The sequence below is a fragment of the Maylandia zebra genome, linkage group LG17, assembly GCF_041146795.1.
Source record: "Maylandia zebra isolate NMK-2024a linkage group LG17, Mzebra_GT3a, whole genome shotgun sequence".
Taxonomy (NCBI): Eukaryota; Metazoa; Chordata; class Actinopteri; order Cichliformes; family Cichlidae; genus Maylandia; species Maylandia zebra.
In genome coordinates, this window is record NC_135183.1 from 29902784 (window position 1) to 29925273 (window position 22490).

Genomic DNA, 22490 nt, shown 5'->3' on the forward strand with positions numbered 1-22490 from the left:
GGATTGTTTTTAAAGTAATGTGATAGTGGTTTGTGCAAATGCATGCCATGAACCATGCAGCTGGGTTTATTTCTTGTCTTCTGGTGGTTTGGCATCATATTTTCAGATGATCAAATAGAGTTGATAAAGTAGGCTGCCACTGTTTCGGTGTAGTTGCTGATAAACTTTTCTTTCCTTTAATCTGAGACTTTAAGAGAAACATAACACTTTTTAAAGGACAAATAATTGTGTTATCCTGTTAAATTAACATTGCCAGTTACAGCTGAGCAGGCCTGATAATGTTTGTTGCCTAGCTTGCACATTAACTTTATCATTAGCCATAGCTGCTAGCCACTACCTTAATGATAATGGCAGCTAATGTGGGTAATTGCTAATACTTAAACAGCTTGTTAGCGTGTGTGCTGGCCAGGTTGTGATAACGGTTCAATGAAAATGGGGGGAGTTCTGTGCGGCACTGTTGATATCAGCGTTGTTGCAAATAAATATCTAATCCTATAGTAATTTTAGTGTCAGTTAGTATCCGAGTATCAATTTTCCAGACAAAAAGGGTAAAGCATTTAAATACATTTTTGCATTTGATAATTTTATTTGGCACAACAACTGCAGAACACCCACAAGATGTCTGCCACAGCCTCCATCCATCAAGGCCAAAACTAGCAGACGCTGAAGAATACAAACACTTCCCAAAAGTCTCTCTCCATTTTTCTTCTTAATCCATTTTCTGTCCTTTGAACACACCATTCTTCAGCATTTTGCAGTTCGTGCAGAATTATAATGACAATTCAGTGGAAACACGTAGTTTCAAATCCTCCCTGTCAAATTCTAGCTCTGAATGAACTTCTTCAGCAACACGTGGGCTTCATGATTTGATTGTCATTGCTGGCGCTGATGTAATGAAATTCTTACTGCTTTCTACTCTCGATATATCCGTTTCTCAGTAAGTTATATAGTATATGTATGTGTTTGAATTACAGCCTCAGTGGAGAGAGCGGAGGGAGATTCTTTGCTTTGCAAGAGGCATACAGAACAACATTGAAAAAGCAGAGGGAAGACAGGGAAAACACCTGTTTTCAAAGAGTTTGGAAATATTTGTAATGCACATTATGTGCCGATCAAGTGCATTTATCTTAACTGAGAGAGAGCTTTGGCATCAACACAGCGTGCTTCTTTTTAATTCAGTGTAATTGCAAGGAAAGGCTCTGAGACGTTTGATGACAGATAGAATATTTTAGAGGAATTACTATTCCTGAACAGCTTAGAGTAGACCCTACAGCAAATATGCTACTAAAGCTTACGCAGGCATCCGAGTTAAACTGATTTGAATTAAATACGGAGATGAGAGAAGGTTGGAGAAAATGTAAAGTGCAGGTAGAGAGAGAAAGGAAGAGGTATAAGGTGCTGGTATGGAGACAACGAGAAGCTCAGAGGGAGGCATATCTGTTGACTTAGAGTTTCTGTGTGGGTGTTTGGAGGTTCAGACACATAGTGTTGCCCTGTTATTTAGTGTCCTCGGTGTTACACAGCAGTTTGTGGGGGCGTCTTTTTTTCCCCCCCAGACACCTCAGGACCAATAATACCTTACCTCGCCAACAGGAAGACAAAGATCCCTGTTCTCTTAGTCTCTCTCTTTTGTAAAGCCATTCATTTACAGCATGTGCTCCTTCAGCATGCGCATGATGTAAAACAAAAGAGGAAAGGAGTGCCCTTGTGTTTGCCTATTAGCTGAAAAATTGGCTGGAATCGCTCAGAGAGTGAGAACCATTTGTGCCACTGTCTGCTCCACAACACACACACACACGCATACAGCTGTCCTATCTGTTGCTATGCCACCCGACTTCTGATGGATTTTTGTTTTGACTGAGTGTACGCGCAATATGAGACGAAGGGGGGAAAAAAGAAAAAAGATAATGGGTCCAAAGAGACTTGGATGCAGGGATGGACAGGAATAAAAGGAAGAGGCAAAGGGTGACAGGTGAAAAAAGGAGTGAGATGCAGAAAAAACAAAGACAATAAGTGAAAGGAAAGGAAATCTTGTTTCGGAAAGGAAGCGATAGGGTGAATTAAAGAAAGAAAATATCATATCACTACATCTCACTGGCTGGATTAATACAGTAATGTGGCATTTCTGTGGAAGCCTTGGCACGTGGCCACAGTATGCTCAGTGCCCTTGTCCTTTGAGTGCGCGCATGTCCGTGGGTATGTGTGTGTTCAATCATGCTGGCATGCAAATATTAGCAGCTGTCAAAACAGACAGTGTTCCTCCTTTCATGCATAGTTTGGAGTACAATAGACGTGAATAAAATAGACTGGAGTTGAGTCGGAGAGGAACAGCATGTTTTCCTCTCTTCTTGTTTTTTTTTTCATAATCTCACTCAATTTTGTCCCTATTAATCTGCTCTTTGTTTTCTTGACTCACCTGGTTTGGCCAAGTAGCAGTGGTAGATAGTGGCGCTAGCTGGGGGAAGGCCAGTGCCCCCGGGGGGGTGGGTGTGGGGGGGCATGACAGAGCACTGCGGCCTTCCTCTGATGGAGGGACGGGACTGTGGAAGCGGTGTCAAGGCGCCATGAATGAGGCTCCCGACAATGTGGTGAATGTGAAAAATCACACCAAATCACCTGAACAGACAGAGAAAAGACAAGTATGACAAACACATCCACAATCCAACCTCAAATCCTGATCCCGAGACCGTATCGCATCGATTTGTTATCTCACGGGTTGCCAAAACCCCCGTGCAAACATGCATGCGCACTCCCATATGCCGTCAGCAGTGAAGGCTAAAGCAGCAGGATACTGTGTGTGTGCGAACACTCATGTTTGTGATACATTAAAAGTGTGCTTTTGCGTTTGCACCTATCCTGGCAAGTGTGCATATTTATGTATGCGCATGCAGTCATCACAAACCACTGGTACATAATAGACATAAATAACACATGTTTTTTTCTTTTAGTCTACACAATCATTTTGCCTTTAATGCAGACAGACCCCCTAGTGCTAACTGTCTGGCACCGAGAGACAAAGTGTGAATGACACAGAGGGAAAATGGGAAGACAACAGTGAGAGAGAGACAGAGAGATGGATAAATGTAGAATCTGTAAATTACAGCAAAAGTGGGAGGGAAGGAAAAGAAGAGATGAATGGAAAGAATAAACAAGTGTAAGTGTTATTGTGGGGCTACAGAACTACCCTTGAGCAAAGACAGCAAAAGGTGATACAATGCTGCTCATACTCTCTAAAGCTTCAGCTTGGCAAGTCTATGAAAAAAAATCAACAAAACTTTTAGCAAAGGAAACAGTGAAACTATCCTCATTGATTTCCTTATAGAGGCAGCAAATCTGCAGAACCTCCTCATTGCAGAATGCTGCAGAAAACATAATTACATATTATGGTGTTTTTTTTTTATATTTATATTGTTAAGTTAAGTTAGGACTATGATAGAGTTCAAAGAAGACTGTCGATCTTCCATATTTGTTAGGTCGGGTCTGTTCTTGGACTTTCTGGCCATTCGTTTCTCGCACATATGTGGTAAAGATGAGATTGGCAAGGCAGCAGCAAGATCCAGAACACAACAGAGGGCATGAGTGAGAACAGATAAACATGAAACATGAAAAGAGGAGCAGGGATGAAGGTGGGCTGAAAGATGACTTTTAGATGTGTTGCGTCTGTACCCTGGTCGAAGCACTAGTAAGTCTTTCCCCCATAAAGATGACATTTGATTTAATTAAAAACCAGTTTTGAAACGGCAGTATATATCGATAAAGACATGATTTAACAACCATTAGAATAGTTTACTGGTTTTTCCAAAAGTAGCTGCATAGACAGTGACCACCCTCACTAACTTCTCATGCAAACCCAGTTATTTTGTTCTATAAGCATGCATGAAATATGACAGGAACCACTCAGTTCAGAAAAAAGCTTAAAGGGTCACTCCTAGTTGGCTTTCAAGGTTAATGCCCCCAACTGGATGTGTAGAATGGACTGAGATCGGCTATAAACTATAAACTTGTCTTTGTGGCCTGTTTGAGTTAGTCATAGAGCTAGATGTGTTGTTGTTTGGACTTGTAACTCTGTAAACTAATTTCAGTACAGTTTACTTTATATAGTACCAATTCAAAGCAACCCTTGCCTTAGGATTTCTACAAAATTAGATAGATAACCACAATAATCAGGCATTCACCGGTAATCAAGCACTTGGTGACAATGGGGAGGAAGAACTCCCTTTTAACAGGAAGAAATCAGAATCAGACTCAGGGAGGGGCAGCCATCTACCATGACCAGCTAGGTGGAAGAGGGGAAGAGAGGAAATGAGAGGAAAAAAGTTTATTGTATCAGTTCAATAGATGGACTGAAAAATGAATGACCTGTGTCAATTACATCACTGTAGTGAAACTTATCTCACATGCTTAAAAACAAAGTTTTCTTGTCACTGTTGAGTAATTGCAGTGAAAATAGGTCTTTACAAGTGGGAAATTACCATAGGAGAAAGCTCTTATGACATGACTGACATGGCACAGTGTTGACTCATAACCCCCCTCCCCCCTGGGCCAATCAGTGTAATTTTGAAAATGCTAGAGTGTGCTGCTGTGAGATGTGCCTTTTTCCCAAAGTGTCATCACAACCCAATCAGCAGTGTGTGAAATATCTCACTAATCAGATTAGGCTGTTGTTCGATGGTTAGCTGTTTGCAGGGAAAACTCAGGCCGACTTTTTCCACACGGTTCATTTCGCTGTCGAGTTGAACAACAACAACAACAACAACCTTTATTTATAGAGCACATTAAAAGCCTTAGGCATACCAAAGTGCTTTACAAAAAACAGAGGCAAAGGTGCATTTGCGCATGTGATTTGCACTCATTTGATGATACATGTGCAGCAACTGTTAATTTACACCTGTACTACCTTAAATAGCCATGTTAAGAAAAATAACCCGAGGTAGCTGGAGGATAATGCTGTTGTGTTGTTCAACTTTCTGTGCATGGAGGCTTACTTTGAGAAGTATCGGTCGATCAATGTGCTCTATCAGTCTGCTAATCAGTTGTCAGTATGATAATTGCAATTGGTTGTATATCAATACTAGGGGAGAGGAGAAAAAAGTGGTGGAGTCACTGAATTAGGTGGGATAACGAGGAAAGGAGATATAGTAAGAAGATAGTGATGAAAGGATAAAAAGAAAAATAGAGACAAGGCAGGAAATACCAGAAGGAATAGGGAGGTAAAAATAAGGGCAATGGGTAAAACAGAAGCACATAAAAATTCTTCTGCACCACCTCTTTAGTGTTTTTGCATGTGTATGTGTGGGTTTGAGTTGTCCTATTTGTTGTATCATTATTTTCATTAGTACCTGGCAGACACTGAGGAAAATATAAAGCACTAAACTGATGTTGCGTTTCTTTATTTAGATTCTCTTTTGGTATGTTTTCTTATATTTCCACATTTATTCCTGTTTTTTTTCTTTCTTTGTGACCTTCATTTATTCAGCATTCGTTTCTCTCCTCGTGGCTTTCATTCATTCCCTCTCTTCCTCTCGGTCCCTTTCTCTCCTTAACAAAGGAACAGAGGCATGCACCGAGGATATTCAGCAGATGGATTTCCTGCATGTGATTAAAGTCACATTAGCTCTGCTCTACTGGGAAATTTCAGTTGTTCTTTTTAACTGAGCACATGAGCTTCTTTTGGAAAACTCAGAAGCATTAATGAGCAATGGAGGGAACTTCTGGAAGATTCATCTGTTTGGTTTAAGCTCTAAGCCGCAAATGTTTCATTTTTGATTTTGCTGGTAGGGTGTGACTTGTAAAGCTACATTACCTTGGTTGATACTGTGACTGAGTGATTCAAATTTAAGTCTCTACAATTAATTAACGACTGAAAACTAACAGACTCACCAAAATGTGGGTATTTTTGGGTCCTTGCTTGTCTGAGCCCCCTATACAGCCTCGGCACAGCAGAATTCATATGTATATCATTTGAAGAGTGCATTCTTCAAAGATTTAACTTCATGCTTGTGAACTAATTTTCCATCAGATTGAATATTTCTGTGTGAAATAATTCTTATTTCCTTTTTCACCTTTGGAACTGTAACTGGTGCCTGGGTTTTTATGTTGGCCATTTTTCAGATGATTCATGGCTCTGTTTATGTTTTGATTTATTCAAAGGAGGGAAAACAGTGCTTTTCTTTGCAAGCAAGTAAAACAATGAAATCATTATTTTTTCTAAATGGCTGCAAATACAGTGAAAGGAACTCACATCTGGTTATTAGACAAAGAGCGATTGACATTTTTTTTGGCCTCTCTTTTGCCGTTCATTAGCTTAGTGTTGCCATTTTTAAACTACTTTGGAGGGAGGTACAAATATTTCAGCCGATATTGCCCTTTGGGCATCTTGACTAGTAAATTTAACTTTATTGATCACACTGGCCAATGCTTATTCGTTCTGTTACAACAACAGTGCTGAAGACCTTAAAAGTGGGACAAACTGGGGAATAAATAACAAAACATTGCATTTCATCAGCAAGATCAGTAATAGTCCAGAATTTCACATGTGAAATAACATTTGAATTGTTAAAATTTGCAATTCATTCATGTTAAGCTTTGCCAAAATGTCATCATGTGCCTATGTATGCTGGAACTGATGTATTGAAGGTGTAGCAGAAGGTCACCTTTGCAGCCACGTTACTGGTGATGTGGCATCAAGCCTGCCAGGCTATTCTCAGAAACCTTCTTTTGACCTGGACAGGGGGCACCCAAAATCTACACATGCACCTATGCACGCATTTATATACATACACGTGTAAATACTTGGGTGTCAGAGTGACCCTGCCTATTGAGGAATCACGTAACACCTCCTCCCCTCCTCTCAGCTCCTCTTCTTCCTCTCCTCTTTACATTCTACTTTTGTCACTAACTCTTTGCTGTACTCACTCAGGCTGCAGTTGCATACCGCAGAGACTTTATGCAGGGCAACGTTTGACCACACGCCTTGGGGCAGACACATGAATCAGGCAGATTGTGTTTCTCCTCTCATTTATGGCAGGAGGTTGTTGATAGTGAGGAAGCGAGTTAACTTCATTCATGCTTGACAGGTTTATACTTTGTGATCTTGCTAATCAATTTCCAGGACATGCATATGTGTCCTCCACAAGATTATCAGCTCATGTAACAAAGCAACTTAAAGAATCGGAACAAACCTTATGTCTGAGTGATGTTTTTACAGTAGCTAGACATGTTTATATTTTGCCATCTTGAGCTCAATCCATCCATGTCTTATGTCTCCATAGCAAATGTGCACAAATGCTTTAGGATGCAGAACAGATGGATAATGTACAACAAAGATACTCAGTGCTACAAGAGGCAGTAAGCAATAAATCAATTCTTTTCTACACTGTGGTCATCTGCAATGAGACAACTTAAACACCTTGACAAGAGCTTTAATCATTCGTGATTTGTCATGTTAGTGGGTTCAGCTGGAGGTCATCCAGTTTCATTTCTATATATCTGTGTGCAAAGGCAGGTGCGTTTATGTCTGTTTGGATGCAGGTGTGTAGATTTTGAGCAAATAGCCAAATTCTTCACTTGAAATAGGGGTGTTAAACATACGGCTCAGGGCATGCAAACCGGCCCACTGGATGTTTTTAAAATAAGAGGGAGGGCATAAATTTTGAGCTTTAAATTGTATTTTAATAAGTTTTACAGCTTTTCTGGCTGATAAAGAGCTCCCACGTGGCCATCCATACTGGACCACAGTAATTAAGCAACAGATAAACTAGTGTACACAATTCTATACATTACATAAATGTAAAGTCAAACTTCTTCATATTGACAGAAAGGAGAGTTTCACCAGCCCGGCACACTCACGATCAAAGAGGGCTGGATGTGGCCCGCCATCTAAAATGAGTTTGACATCCCTGACTTAAAGCCATGCTTTTAAATCTCTTATATACACACAGACATGCATACAAAACTAACAGGGAATACAAAATCATGAAAACACTTGAGTGCAAATACATTGTTAAATGTGCGTGTAACCGTGCAGGTTGCTGACAAAGGCAGAGCCAGGCAGCCAAGCTCCCTAAATCAATTTTTAATGGCTTTGTTACACTGGAGAGGGAAGAGATTGGGGCAACATGGCACACACACACACACACGCCTAACCACACGCCAGTAGCTGTACAAAAAGAGCAACGTACTGTATGTGTTGACAGGCACATGGTACAGTTATATGTACAGATATATTATGACACATGCATGTGGGTATGCAGCCACATGTTGAACATTCATATGAATATCATTCTGTCCAAGAGTTGAATTTCACTGAACATATGCTGTTGATTTTAATAAGTATGGAACCGATATTACACCATGTCAAGGTCAAGGAAAATTCTTTCCAAGACAAAACTTTTTCAGACTTGTGTCCCTCAGCTGTGGATAAACAGAACCTGCTAAAGATGGTCAGTTATGCTTCAGATAGGTTTGGACAGCTGACAGCTATTTTTATTTACACTCATTGTCTTGGTATTGTAACTGTATATTATGTCATGATTTTTTTTGCTTTCTTTACTTTTATTCTGTGTAAATGATCAGTTTTTGCTAATATCACATACAATCTTAGCTAGTCTCATTTTTTTTGAACACCACCCAGATCTGACAGTAGCGCTTAGGAGTAAGAGGCTAAGAGTAAAATTTGTCATTTAGTTAAGTGCATCATTAATATCACCCAGACTCATTAAATCCTTTGCAGCTGATATTATCTAAATCATTTAATGAGTGGTTTCACATAAGCCCCCAGACTGGCCTCAATTGTTAGCCATGTTTCTTAGTAGACATACAAAACTAGTGCAGCCACATAATCCATTAGTTTTATAATTGTTTTCTCTAGAATAATGTCAGAAGGTGTCTGCGTTACTTGGAAAATAGTCTGTTTTCATTCATTTTTATCTAAAGCAGAGAGGCACAAAAGGGTGATGAAACCTCACACCTACTGCATGATCATACAATCACAGTGCAGCTATTGCAAGCTAATCACTCTTACATCACACCATCTGAAAAGAGATTAGAGCCCGTGAAGTGTTATAAAGCAGGTAAAAACAGCAACACACTACCCAGAGGCCTCTGAGTGAGAATTAACGCAGTGCCATTTAATGGCATCTATCAAGGGCTCTACATTGATTAATATTACATAAGATATTGTGAAGGTCATGAAAAGAAAGTACTGAAGAAATGTTCAACCAAGTTTCCATTAAACTGTTGGAGCAGTGTAAGATCACAGCATGTAGAAGGGACAGTATAAAAAACAAGTAAGCATAGATCATTTCAAGAATTAAAGCAGGTTTGCTTATATTCTGTACTGTGGTAAAAAAAAATGGTAAATGGCCTGTATTTATATAGCGCTTTACTAGTCCCTAAGGACCCCAAAGCGCTTTACATATCCAGTCATCCACCCATTCACACACACATTCACACACACACACTGGTGATGGCAAGCTACATTGTAGCCACAGCCACCCTGGGGCGCACTGACAGAGGCGAGGCTGCCGGACACTGGCGCCACCGGGCCCTCTGACCACCACCAGTAGGCAACGGGTGAAGTATCTTGCCCAAGGACACAACGACCGAGACTGTCCAAGCCGGGGCTCGAACCGGCAACCTTCCGATTACAAGGCGAACTCCCAACTCTTGAGCCATGATCGCCCCCCCTGTGCATTAAGAAAGGGCTGCAAAAATAGCAGAATGATGTGCAGCGGTTGTGATGTACTGGCAAAAGTCAGACCTGTAGATCATGTGACTTTAGGTTATGCATGAGACTTTTGAGCAAGCAGCATTGTCCAATTGAAACAGTTTTGACTTTATAAGCTTTAGAGCATTTAACTTTAAATCAGGAGGATGGATGGATGGATGGTGTTTTTCACATTAGTTCTTTCACTAATTTGATTGGACTGAATATACACCTTCAGATACTTGTAGCAGTTAGTTTTTACTACATCTGTGGTTGGAGCATTTGGCATATTTACAAAGGCTACAGTGTATTTCCCAAAGGCTGTATCTCAATAGATGATTCATCAGGAGCCTCTTTACCAGCAACAGTTTCTATTAATTTATTTTGCAGTCATTTCAGAGGGAATTTCAGTTTCTTTACTGTTCTCTAACATCATATTATGAGATCTTTAGACCATAATATTTACTGTTCATGCCCACTAAGACATGTTTTATAATATGACAGCCAGGTTTATTCCACAGCACTGCAGCACAGCAATAGTTTTTAAGGTATTTTCACAAAAAGGAAATGAAGGAATATCCTGTTATAGTAAGCATGCCATGAATCATAACTCTCATACTTTTCTACTGCCCACCCCTGCAAGCTTTGGCCCAAAACCACATCCTAGGCATTCCTGTCAATGTGTAGTGTGTGTCCAGGAAACAGCCCGAGGGCTGACGTTTACGGCTTCCACCTCCTCACAGTATGCACTTTTGGCCCCGTCTAGAATTCCCATATGTTTCAAGAAAAACACAAATGTAATTTTCTTTTTTTCTGCAGTGTACTTTGTTTGACATTATAAATATTAAATTCCAGTCAAAAAAAAGAAGAAATGAATGAGTGGGGTGAACACCGTCAACCAGACTTACCTTTTGACCAAATATCTCGGACAGCACGAGCTTTATGGCTTTCTGCAATCAGCCATTCGTCCAAAAATATTATTTAAAAAAAAAAGAAAGAAATAAAGCTCAAAAATTTCTGACTGGACAAAAAAAATGAAGAAAAGCTGTCACCACTACAACTAAGAAAATCCATACATTCAAGATCCTGGTCAGATGAATAATGTAAGATTAATCCTTCTCTCTGAATAAAGACAATTCCTCCAGCTTCCCTTCAACCCACCGATAAATTGTGAAGGGACGGATTGTGTAAAAAAAAAAAGATGAGGATTTTAGAAAAAAAACAGAGGTAAAGAAAGGCTTAGAGGAACAAGAGGAGGTAAGAGAGGCTAAGGTCCTCAGAGGGAGAGGGATGGAGATAGTTAATCCTTTTCTTAGGATCTGTTCCGTATATGAATGATATGTCCAGCGCTGTCCTGCTCGTTGGCTTGCGTGTTGCCGTGTGTCTGAGAGGCGTGAGTATGTGTGAAAAAGAGAGAGACGGTGTGTGTGTGTGTGTGTGTGTCTGAGAGAGATAGAAAGAGAGGCAACAGCGTTAGGTTGCTGGCGTCATGCGCTACCCCTTCTGTGTCGCTATGTTTGTGATTCCTGCACTCAGCACGCGTCGGAGCGTGTGTGTGTGTTTATCCATGCATGTACACTTGAGGGTTGTCTTTCCGGTGCGCCTTTGTTAGACTGTGTGTGTGTGTGTGTGTGTCTCGATACTCCCACCTCCCCCGTTTTTCTTTACGGTACGTGTGTGCAGCCGTGCATGTGGCAGGAGAATGTACGTGTGTGCGTGTGTGTGTGTGTCTTGTCAAATATAGTAACATTAGTGTATGCTGCCTCTGTCTGCCTGCAGCTCTCCCACTGTGACAGAGAGAAGAAGAGGGAGGTGGAATACAGAGTGCGTGATAATACGAACGAGTGAAAGCTGAAGGAGAGATAAGGGAAAATACAGAGCAACAGAGTGAGGAGAAACTAGAGAGTGGAGTGGAAGGCATTGGGAGAAATGTGAAAGAGGGTGCAAAAAATAAATAAATAAGGAAGCTAGGTAGGAGAAAAGGGAGGCAGAAGACACGGTGGGATGAGGTTGATGGAAGGGGGACGGGAAGAAAGATTTGAGAGAGAAAGCTGTGGCAGTGGAGCGAGGGAGGATGGGAGAAAGAGAGAGAGAGAGAGGGAGGGATCAGCTGATTTCAGTAAAGATGAGAATCTCCCTCTGCCACATGGGCTTTTCTCCTCCCTCGATTTTTTTTCCTCCTCACGTCTCCCTCTCTCAGCTTTCATTTTCATCCTATTCCCTGTGGCAGCTCTCGTAACGGCTGTGTTTGTGTGTGTGCATGTGGCTGTATGAGCACATGCACTGGTGTGTGTGTCCTTGTTTACATCTCACGGACAGAACTGTGATCCTCATGAGATAAAGCAGTCCATTTTTAGGTAAATTAGATAGATTAAACTAGATAGGTTTATGCATGCCTGTGCAGTGTTTTGTGAATAATTGTGAGAAGCGTTTTGGTGGAAGATATCATTGACAAGTTTAAGACAGGTGTTAGTAAGACAGTATGTGGTTTGTAAAGCGGGAGTAGGGTATGAACTGGTGGGGCGACTGTGTGTTTGTTTGCACACAGCATATAACTACTTGGCTGCTTCCTTACATGGCTTGAATCATAGCTCTCTCACACATACACACACACATTGTGCTGTTAATGAGCATGTGAATCGCTTGGCTCAGATTCAGTGTTCAAATGAGAGACTAGTTGTTTCCATAAGAAACTGAACCAAAATCGCTCATGAGCCAAGCGTCTTTTTCTCTCTCTTTCACTAAAGGGACTGGCATTGTTAACAGAGGGGGGTTTTCATCCTCTCTTTCTTTTCCACATGCTGGAAGCCACCGATGACTGATTTTTACTGTTTTTATTTGGCAAATATGGCCAAAATAGATATTATACACCAACCAGACCAGACCAGACATCAGAGATGATCCTTAACTTTGACCTTTCCGGGAACAAATGGTCTAAAATTTCATGTTGAAGCTGCACCTGTCTTTGGATATTTCCAATAGAGCCCAGTTGATACAGGATTTTTAATACTGATGCTAATACCAATGCACTGATACTGATATTTGGTTATTCAAAAACCTGATATTCCAATACTGACCAATGATTTTTTATTTTATTTCAGACACATGAAATATAAAAAGAGTTCCCTAACACTTATGTGTACTTATTGAGTTTAGTTTTTAGGCTCTGCAGACTCTTGGCCTTTGGTGGGCAAACTAGCTAATATGAGCTGATAATATCATCCCTCTAATGAAAAGAGTAGGCTCCAATTAGCAACATTCGAATAACTGTGCAATGCAAAGGACTGTGGAATATAAAGCTGATATCAAGTTCATGGGGCCACTCTGTGACATTTTTACAGTGTTAGACCTCACTCATACAGGCCTAGAGACCAATAAACAAACCCCTGATAAGCTCCAGTTCTGTAATCTCCACCTGGTTGGTGAGTTGTTGCTGGGCGTGGCTAGATGAAATTGGTGGGAAAAAAATGCACCAAAAAAACTCGTTTTGATTGCTTTAGTCTTTAGCAGATTTCCACAGATTGGTGTTTCATATGTAAGATATTGACTTGAGTGCAAGTAGTCGCCAACTACTCGCCGACTGACAGTTAAAATGAAAAGTGTGACGCAAACCGAAAACAGAGGCTGTTTGCCTTCAAGGTAAAAGTCGCACTCTTTAAAATTCTAGGTCTGTGTGACTGTTGCCTTATGCAGCTCCTCAAAGCATTTGAACATCTTCCAGCTTCTTATGATCTTGTTATTTTACAGCTTCAGTAAAAGTTTGCAGCATTCCTGATAAGGTAACTTTGAACTTGGCACATAGTTAGCCACTATCTGGTGAACATACTGATTATTAAGCAGCTAGCGTGCCCAACATTTCCCTTAGATGGCAAAGACCAGAGCAGAATTTAAGGAGGGCGATTATTTTATTTTGAAAGGACATCTATCAGGTGGACAGAAAGACTTTTCCAACTGAGTGCAAATGTTTGTACCATTTAAGATGTAAGTGTAAATACACATCTATTTGTTAAGAATTTTTGCATGAACAAAATAAACAGTGAAGAGAAGAAACAGGAACATCATTCTGGAGGTTGGACCAAACAATTGGAAATGGATTTCAAGACATCCAATCTAACTGTGCACCTTCTTTCAGTTTGCACATGTCAGTGTCTGTTACCAGGCTGAAATATTTACAAAGGCTGGTTAATACATTGGATTGGTCAGCTGCCCAACACACACACACTTACAAGAATAACCTCAACTGAGTTCTCTGGTTTCCTGTCCAAATGTGGGCACTGTGCTGGCTTTATGACATGGACGTAGTTACTGGCAGACAGAAATCATTATTTTAGCTGCCAGTAGCTCCGGATAGTGTTGGCTGTAAGGACATGCTCTTCAGCGGTATTAAAAATGATTGGCTAGAATGACAGGAATAGCATGGAGTGTGCAATATGCTGTTGCACAAAACAATTTTATCTCAGCGTTGAGTGATGTTAAAAAATATTTAAAGGTAGAAAGAAATTCTACTTTTGAATGAGCAGTGGTAGCAACTCTTCCTGTGTTTGTCTGCACATTCGTGTGCAATCCCAAAGGAGTAATTAGTCCTCTAATTAGTCCTGCCAATCCCCTCCAGGGTGCAGAGGTCAGCAGCCAGGGTCAGCTGCTTGGCACTGCCAGGTATTTAGTGCCAGGCTCAAGGACTATTTGCCACAGTTGTTATAAAATATAAAAATCGTGCTTAAAGCCCAGTGTTAATAATAGAAGCTGTGGGGTTTTTTGTTTTGTTTATTTTTCACCGGCAGATGTTTCCCCTCCTGCAGTTTTAAACACCACTCAGAAACCAAGTGAAAGAACACTGAAGGCAATTCAGTTTTGTCAGAGGCATCCATCTGTCGGCTCAAAACCCAAACATTTGGTATCTTGTGCCAGACTTTTGTCTTAGCACCACCCATTAATTATCATACATTGCTTAGCATCTGAAAGAGGCCTTGCACTTCTGTGGTATTGTCAGAGATGTGAGCCCTTGCGGTGGCACTTGCTCTCATGTTCCATTTTTACACTCAAAATTCAGAGTGTTTCAACTCTGACTTTGTTTTTTCATTGACCTTGCGGTTTGCAGCAGATGAAATGACACCTGTCTGTGATGTAACCTGAAAGCAATCCCCAGTGGATGAAAAGGGAAAAAAAACCTTTCATATCTTACGGCCATCTTTGTTATCAGGTTCTTACTTTTTCTCCAAAGAAGCACAATTGGTGCTGCTTTTTGCATTAAATTCAACTACTGCATGTAAATCACTGACATGTTTGCCAGCCTCTGCACTGTAACGTGCACCCATCTTGTAGTGAACACAGTTAGCACCCCTGGTATTAAGTAAGCAGCACTAGCATTTGGCAAAATCCAATCTCTGATCTAAAATCAAGGCTTAATATGTGCTCAATCCTTTGTTACTTACAAAATCTGTATGAAAACAAAATCTTTATACTCTATGTGTAAAAAAGAAAAGTATGGCTGTTGTTTCAGAACCACGGACAGCAGCACTGTTTGCTGTGTTATGATCTGATGAAATGACACAGAGTGCAGTGTAGTAGACTGTTAAATCCCCCCCCCCCCCCCCCCCCTTTAGTTTCCCAGCTTATTTAATTTTTTGTTGTTGTTGTTTTTGATAGCAAATATTGAATTATTGACAAAAGTTTTATTTACTAAACAGTCCACAGAGAGAGAGACAGTGGGAAACACAGAGGTGAGAGAGCGAGAGCTATAGCTGTTTCTGTGTGACTCACCTGGCTGATTGTTGCTTGCTTTTAGTTTTGTTTAGTTTCAAGAGGTAGCAGGGGTGCTGAGACTTTTTGTCTCCTCAAACCCGCCAGAGCAGCACAGTCACTTCGTCCCAGACCTCCAGATTTACAAATGAAACTCTTTTCTGAAACAACAGAAAGAGTCCACTGTGGCTATAATTCTCAATGTTCATGTAATATATATATATATACATATTTAAAAGCAAGTTGAAAAATTCTGATAAATGTTTAATTTAATAAACAACACTGTAGAGAGTGTGATTGCTCCTCTAGCTCAGGTAGTTCATTTAAAATTTTGCACACTGATTGAGAAGGAAGAGCTTTTTACAACCAGGTAAGAATGCAAGGCAAGCTTATTTATTTGTTTCCCCAAGGGATTTTTTCCTCTTTTTTTAGGATTGTTTATATGTCTGGCAAAAAAGGCATGCTGGCATTGGGATCCATTTTAAGTGCCAGCACCTCCTGCCAAGGCGACTTTTATGGCCAGTTCTGTTCCATCAATGATGCAGGAAATACGTGTTATGAAAAATGATTACTTGCAACGGTTTGGAGCAGGAAAGTGTATTTTTTGTGTTTTCTGCATGCCTGTTGTGGTGTTGCACAGAAACATTCATTCTCTAGCTACATGAATATTGTTTTATTTATTATCTTGTTGGCATAATTAAATCCCTGCAGTCCTTGCTGTCTCTTGCCTCCAGTATTGATGATATATGAATTTAAACCCAGTCTGTAGCATTCATTGTAAGTTGGAGCATCACCCCCCCCCCCCCCCCCCCCCCCCTTCTTCTTTCACTCTCTTATGCCAGCTCCCTCTTCCTTCATATCTCTCTCTCTCTCCTTCCCTATCTCCTCACACTCAGCTACCTCCTCCCATGCTGCGTAATTTACTGTGCTATTGGGTGAGTGTCACTGAAGATGAATTGGCCCTAGCCTTTGTATTAACACCAGATCTGGCTGGGCACGTTTAGCACTTCTACCACTAGTTCCTGCATAGAGCAAGTAACTTCAAGGCTCCATCTGTCTTTTCTTGCACACAGAGAAAAATTATACATGTTCACGGTTCCATCAGAGTCTGGACTGGTGTCCCTGTTCCCATTCATCAGCTTTTCCTTGTAATCCGTGAATCAGCCTTATAGTGGCCAGACAGTTTTATGGCTCTTTGGTCAATATGGTCAATGAGGACTGCTGCATAAAAAAATCAATCATGTTTTAATTTGTGGCTTGAGACACATTTTCCCAGACAGGCTTTTATTCCAGTGCCTCAGCCTTTTTATTTTATTTTATTTTATAGATACAGTATAGCTTTTATATACGTTTAACAGTTTTTTCCCCTCATATTGAATTTTTTCTGTTACGCTTATTGTGGTCAACCCTTTAACTAAATTAGGTAAGGTGACATGCATACTTTACATTCATAGTGACATTTAGGGGTTGATTTAGAGAAAGATAGATGATGCTTCCTTGCAACAGGGTACCTGTTCAGTGGTAACATCATGCTGTGCTAGTCCCAAATAACACTTTAATAACATCAGCTGTTTTGTCCACTTTTAAACGGCAGCACCTGACTATTTTTTAATATAATTAGCAATTAAGCTAAAGGATTGCCTTCATCTGGCCAGGACCTTTCTGTGTGAAGTTTCCATGGTCTACCTATGTTTGTGTGGGTTCTCTCTGGGTACTCCAGCTTCCTCCCAAAATTCACAGACATTCAGTTTGTGTGATTAGGTTAATTGGTGATAACATAAATTTAAATAAGAGAATTATTTTTAATATTTGAATGAAAATCTTTTGCAGTCCATCACTGCCTGAAATCTAAAACCCTTGGACATCATCAAATACATCACCAAAAGCACCGCCTTCAGCTGCTGCGTGTTTGTGGGTGTCTTTCTGCATCAGTTTTATCTACAGTAACTGAAGAGCTGCTCTGTTGGGTTGAGATCAGGTGTTTCACTTGGCCACTGAAAAATATCCATTACTGTCACTTGAGAAACTCTTGGCTTGCTTCTCTGGTCAGCTTTGGGTCATTATTAATTTGCATTGTAAAGCACAGTCCAATTAGTATTGGCTAAATTTCAGCCAACAATATAGCCATGCACACCTGAGAATTCATGCTCTTAATTCTCAGCGGTCACATTATCAGTAAATGCTAGTGACCTGGTACCACTCCACCACATTTGCTCATAATTTGACACATACACTTTGCTGGACGGGGTTTGCTTTGGATCATGACCTGTTTCTTTCCTTTTCCTTCATTTTTTCTTCTGATCATTCAGGTACATGTTAATCTTGGTTTCATGGAAAGATTGCTTTTTTCAGAGCTGTGCAGACTCTTATAGAGGTTTTCTACTAGTCTAATTTCCTGTTCTTGAGTGTTACTATCTTGTAACCCCTCTAGGTTTTGTATTCATGAAAGCATTGCTTGATTGTAGACTCTGACAATGATAAACCCAGCCCCTCAAGAGTGCATTTTTGATTTGCTTTAACTTTGTGAAAGGGATTTCCTTATCCAACGAAAAAATTATGCGAGCATCAACTTTAGTTGTCTTCAGGGTGATTTCAAACCTTTTGCTGTTGCTCAGTTGGTCAGTTCTTTTTAAGACTATACTAGACTGTAGATTATGGCACTCCTAAAGTTTTTGCTGTCTCTGCGACGGCTTTATTTTTTGCTTTTCGGCCTAATAAAACTTCATCTATATAAAGCAAAAATGTGATTTAAACATGCAGAATTGGCCTTTATCAGAATCAGAATACTTTATTAATCCCGAAGGAAATTAGGGTTACAGCAGGCAGCACGCTAATGGCGCATGCGCACTTACAAAGGAACCTTCTGACCAACTTTACACAAACATCACATTGGGGAGACATGTCAGAAAGGAAGGCTGATAGGAAAAAACAACGAAAATACATAACATGAGGTAAGAGGAGGAGAAAAAAAACACTCAGACTGAGCTCCTAGTGGGAGAACAGTTTGATAACAGAAAAAACACCTCAGCACAAAAAGCACATGACTATCAATACACCATAGAAACACAAGACAAGCAACAGGGGCGGGTAAAGGGTACGAGAGAGCCGGTGTAGACAGCGCATCCGGTCCTGCGGCATGTCTGCGCTGGTCCAGTTGACTGCCATCTTCCCCGGTAGGGCACAAGCATCGAAGGCGTTTGGAAAGGGAGGGGGGATCAGTCTGTGCATATCAGTGTATGTGTGTGTGTGTCCAGAGTTCGGCTGAGACAGTGTCCTTCGCCCCGCCAGGCTAAGTAAAAATCTGCTGAATTTGTCATGAAACAATGGAAGAACTTGTTAGTTAATTTTCCAGTTACTTTTAAGCCTCTGAAAAATGGGCAACTATGTACAAAAAGTGTCTGTAGCTCCTGAACGGTCAATGCAGTGCTTTGGTTAAATCGTTTGACTTAAAGCTTAAATTTTGTAAATGACATATTGTCTGTTTAATGTCAAAATCAATTTCAGAGGGAAAATTACAGAATCTGTCACAGTCCATTAATTTATGTATATAATTGTATTTTTTTGCTTGGCACCCTAGCTTTACATCGTTGTTGGAAGATCTGGCTGTAAGTGAACAGTGTTCGTACTAACATGTGAGGATGACCAAAAACAGGCGCACCACAGTTCTTGACCTCCTCTTTAAAAAAGAAAAAAGCTCAATGTGTGCAACGGCCGTTTCTGACGTATTTCCATGTAGCATGCTATCTGTCACTGGATAAATTAAGTGGTGCAGTTGATGGATTATGAAGCATTTTCGGCACATACACGTTCTCAGTCGCACAAGCACGCACACTCACATAAAGTTTATCCCCTCGGAGAGTCTCATTAATTTGGCCAAGATGATTTGTTCCGAAAGAGGCTGAATTCATCACAGCCAGACAGATGGTAGAGAGGGATTTCCTAGAGGAGAGCACGAGGGTTAGAGTGAGTGGCGATGGGCATAGAGGAGATGGTGGTGAGGGAAGGAGAACAAGAGGAATGTGGACTTTGGAAAAAAGATGAAATGAAGAGAGCAAGACAATAACAAAGTGTGAAGCAAGAAGAGAGAAAGATAAAAGCAATAAGACAGAAAAACAGATATGGGATAAAAGAGAGGGATAGTTGAGAGATAAAGAGGGGAGAGGCCCCATCTGTCTTCTTAGAGACAGATGGAAACAGACATTAGAGGCAGAAGGCGGAAATCACAAGAGGAAACATGGAAGTAGAAAAAGGAAGGGTTGAAAAAAACATACTTCTTACCAGGGGTAAATTGGTCCAGCTTCCTTGAACACTATCTTGGCCATCCTTTAAGTTTCTTGTATGCAACTTGAAGGACTAAAACTATTCATCTAAAAAAATCTTTCTGAATTTGGTGTTGTCATGATGGCCATGGAAGGTGCTATGTAGTGCTCTGAACCAAAATTTCCAATATCTCAACCCAATATCTCAATTGGCTTGAGATATGATGACAACATCATGGTTCACAGCATTTTTCATATTCATTAAAACCTCGGGACAGCTAGAGGGGACGGAGGCCTTGCCGTCTTAAAATGTTGTCATGTTTTGAAGCTGACAATTCAGAAAACTACAGCAAAAGCCCATAACTTGTTACTCATGTGTTTGCTGAACAGAGAGCTGTAATCAGGATGATAGCAGTCCTGGCTTTGTCCAAAGTAGTAATAAATCAGTGTAACAAATATCAGCCTCCTTATTGTTTTGGTTTTATTAAAAAAAACTAAACTTTACAGATGATGTTTTTCATGCTTTTTTCCTTAATTGGTGCCATATACACATATACATATATATGTGTAAATGTACATGTTAATATGGAGCTTGAAATAATGAGGTCAGCATATGAATAGTAATCCGTGTGAGCCAACAGCTCACTCAAAGCTCAGTCAAAGAGCAGAGAAATCCCTAAAACGCTCACCTCAAGCAGTAAACGCACATGCTGTTCAAACCCTCTGCTTAAAAGGGACTATCCATCACATGAAAGCTGGCTTAAAGGAAAATGAGGCAAAACTGGGTGGTTTCAGACAGTAGATGAACTAAAAGGGCTTCACTGAGGCTCAGTATAAGGTAAAGAAGCATTATTTGCATTAGAATTGAAGAGTAAAAACAACTAGTTTAGTCAGGTAATAAAAGAGGGGCCATTACATATGAAAAGACGCACATCCAGTACCAAGGTCTTCTCCTTTCACGTTATAAAAGATTGAGTAGGTAATTGAATTCCAGACTTGATTAATGGCCCGAAATGTCATGACTTTAATTCCTTTTGGATATGTAGCAAAGAAAAAGCACTGTTCTGAACACAAACTACCATGTAAACATACAGACCACAAGAAAGAGCACAGCAGTTCGCCTTTGCTCCTTCTTTCTCTCTCACACATAAACATGTTTTTTCTGAGCCTCTCCTCTATGAATGATTTAGTGAGTGTGCCTCCAACAGGCTCGTTTAAGAAGGCTGTGAAACTAGGTTAACTTAAGGTGGGCTGCGCCAGCTTAGAAGGTCCACACACATATAGCTTGTGTCAACATCATTTATTTCCATTTCTATCAAACCGGGTCCTTCATTTAACACGCTTCTTACCCATCAGCTTTAAGATTTAAGGGTTATGACAGCAGCGCTAGTCAGTTATTCCAATATGTCAATAAGTTTCACAAGAATGTGTCCTGTTTTTAATATGTTCAATTCGTGGCTTTGTGTGGGCATTTGTGTGTCTTGTGTGAATAATTCAAAGCTAGTTATCCCACACTGGCACGTGCCAGCATTCCACTCTTTTGAAAAATTGAAAAAAACCTACAATGTCCCCCCTGCCCATGCATGTGACTCTTTTTGCATCCTTGACTTTCAAAAAGTTGACAAAGTAAGAGACAGTTTCAGAGAGAAAATGAGAGATTATGGTAAGAGAGAGGAGGAAAACAAGGAAGGGAGGTTGAGTCATCATCCTTTCATCCAATCCCCATTCTCTGCCTGTTGCTTTGGTAACATGATGTCAGTGCAGCCTCTAGCAACTCCTCTGAGGTTAGCGAGCATTAGTAGAGAGGTGTGTCTGTGTGTATGTGCATGCATGCGCGTGTGCGTGTGTGTTCTTAAGTCTCTCTTGGCAATTGCTGCCACAAAACCAACTGTAACTTAACTGCAAAAAGCTTAAGGATCATAGGTCAGGTGAAACCGCCAATCAGTAGGTCAAAAGGATGTGTGTCTTTGTTTTAGGTTGTGTATGTGTGTAGTTGAGTGTGTGGGTGTGGGTGCACTTAGCTTTCTTTGTATTTATCAGCCTGAGTCTGTTTTGAATGGTTTTATGAATGGCTTTCTTTGCTACGTGTGTGTGTCTTGTTTGTGTGTTCAGACAGCTAGGATTTCTTTTCATATTGATCGTTATAATCAACTATTACTAAACTTCTTTCTTTTTTTTTTTACCGCTCAGCAGTCAAGCACAATTTGCTCATTTTTCCTTGCTGGAACAAAGTTTGTTGCCTGGCAACATCACTTTATTGAGCACTCTCCATCAGAAAGTCATGGTATCTGCCAAGGCTTTGGTGAACATTGCTGCTTTAGGGAAACACAAACAGTAATTTTTGGTCTTTCGGTTGAAAGGTTATTCAGTGTGAAGCATGTGGAGTGATTGTTATTTTTGTCAGGGTTGTGAAACCTTGAAAAAGTATGTGGGAATGGATATATTAGTCAGATAAAGGATGCCCTCATCCACCTGCAGAAAATGTGCTGCAGCTCCCAAACATGGTAAGATCAGGTCTCTCTTAAACACGACTTTTACAAAGAGTCATTCATCTACTGTATCTACAGACGTAAAATAGACTTAATTGAAATGTATATAGTAGCAGTATTGAGCTCAGTCAACTTTTTTACATAGTTACTGTCTCTCTGTGTACTGGGCCAACAGCCAAAATAACAATTATGGGAGGATAACAGCAGGAGAGAAAACAGATTTTTAGGCTTTTTAGACCCAATCCAGACAGCACAATTTCCAGTAACATTTCAAAATAAAAGGGAATGATGGCCTCC

At 40.4% G+C, this 22490-nt stretch overlaps 2 protein-coding genes across 3 annotated transcripts in view; one reads left to right on the forward strand and one right to left on the reverse strand.

Moving 5' to 3' along the window:
• lrtm2a (leucine rich repeat transmembrane protein 2a) overlaps positions 1–11662 on the reverse strand; it is a 30025-nt gene extending 18363 nt beyond the window's left edge. The window contains exons 1-2 of the mRNA XM_004548233.5: positions 10615–11662; positions 2417–2616 (exon numbers count right to left, since the gene is read on the reverse strand). Of these exons, the coding sequence (XP_004548290.1) occupies positions 2417–2501 (85 nt within the window). The 5' untranslated portion in view covers positions 2502–2616; positions 10615–11662. The remainder of the gene's footprint in view (positions 1–2416; positions 2617–10614) is intronic.
• cacna2d4a (calcium channel, voltage-dependent, alpha 2/delta subunit 4a) overlaps positions 1–22490 on the forward strand; it is a 99390-nt gene that overhangs the window by 51180 nt on the left and 25720 nt on the right. The gene's annotated exons all lie outside the window — the stretch shown is intronic.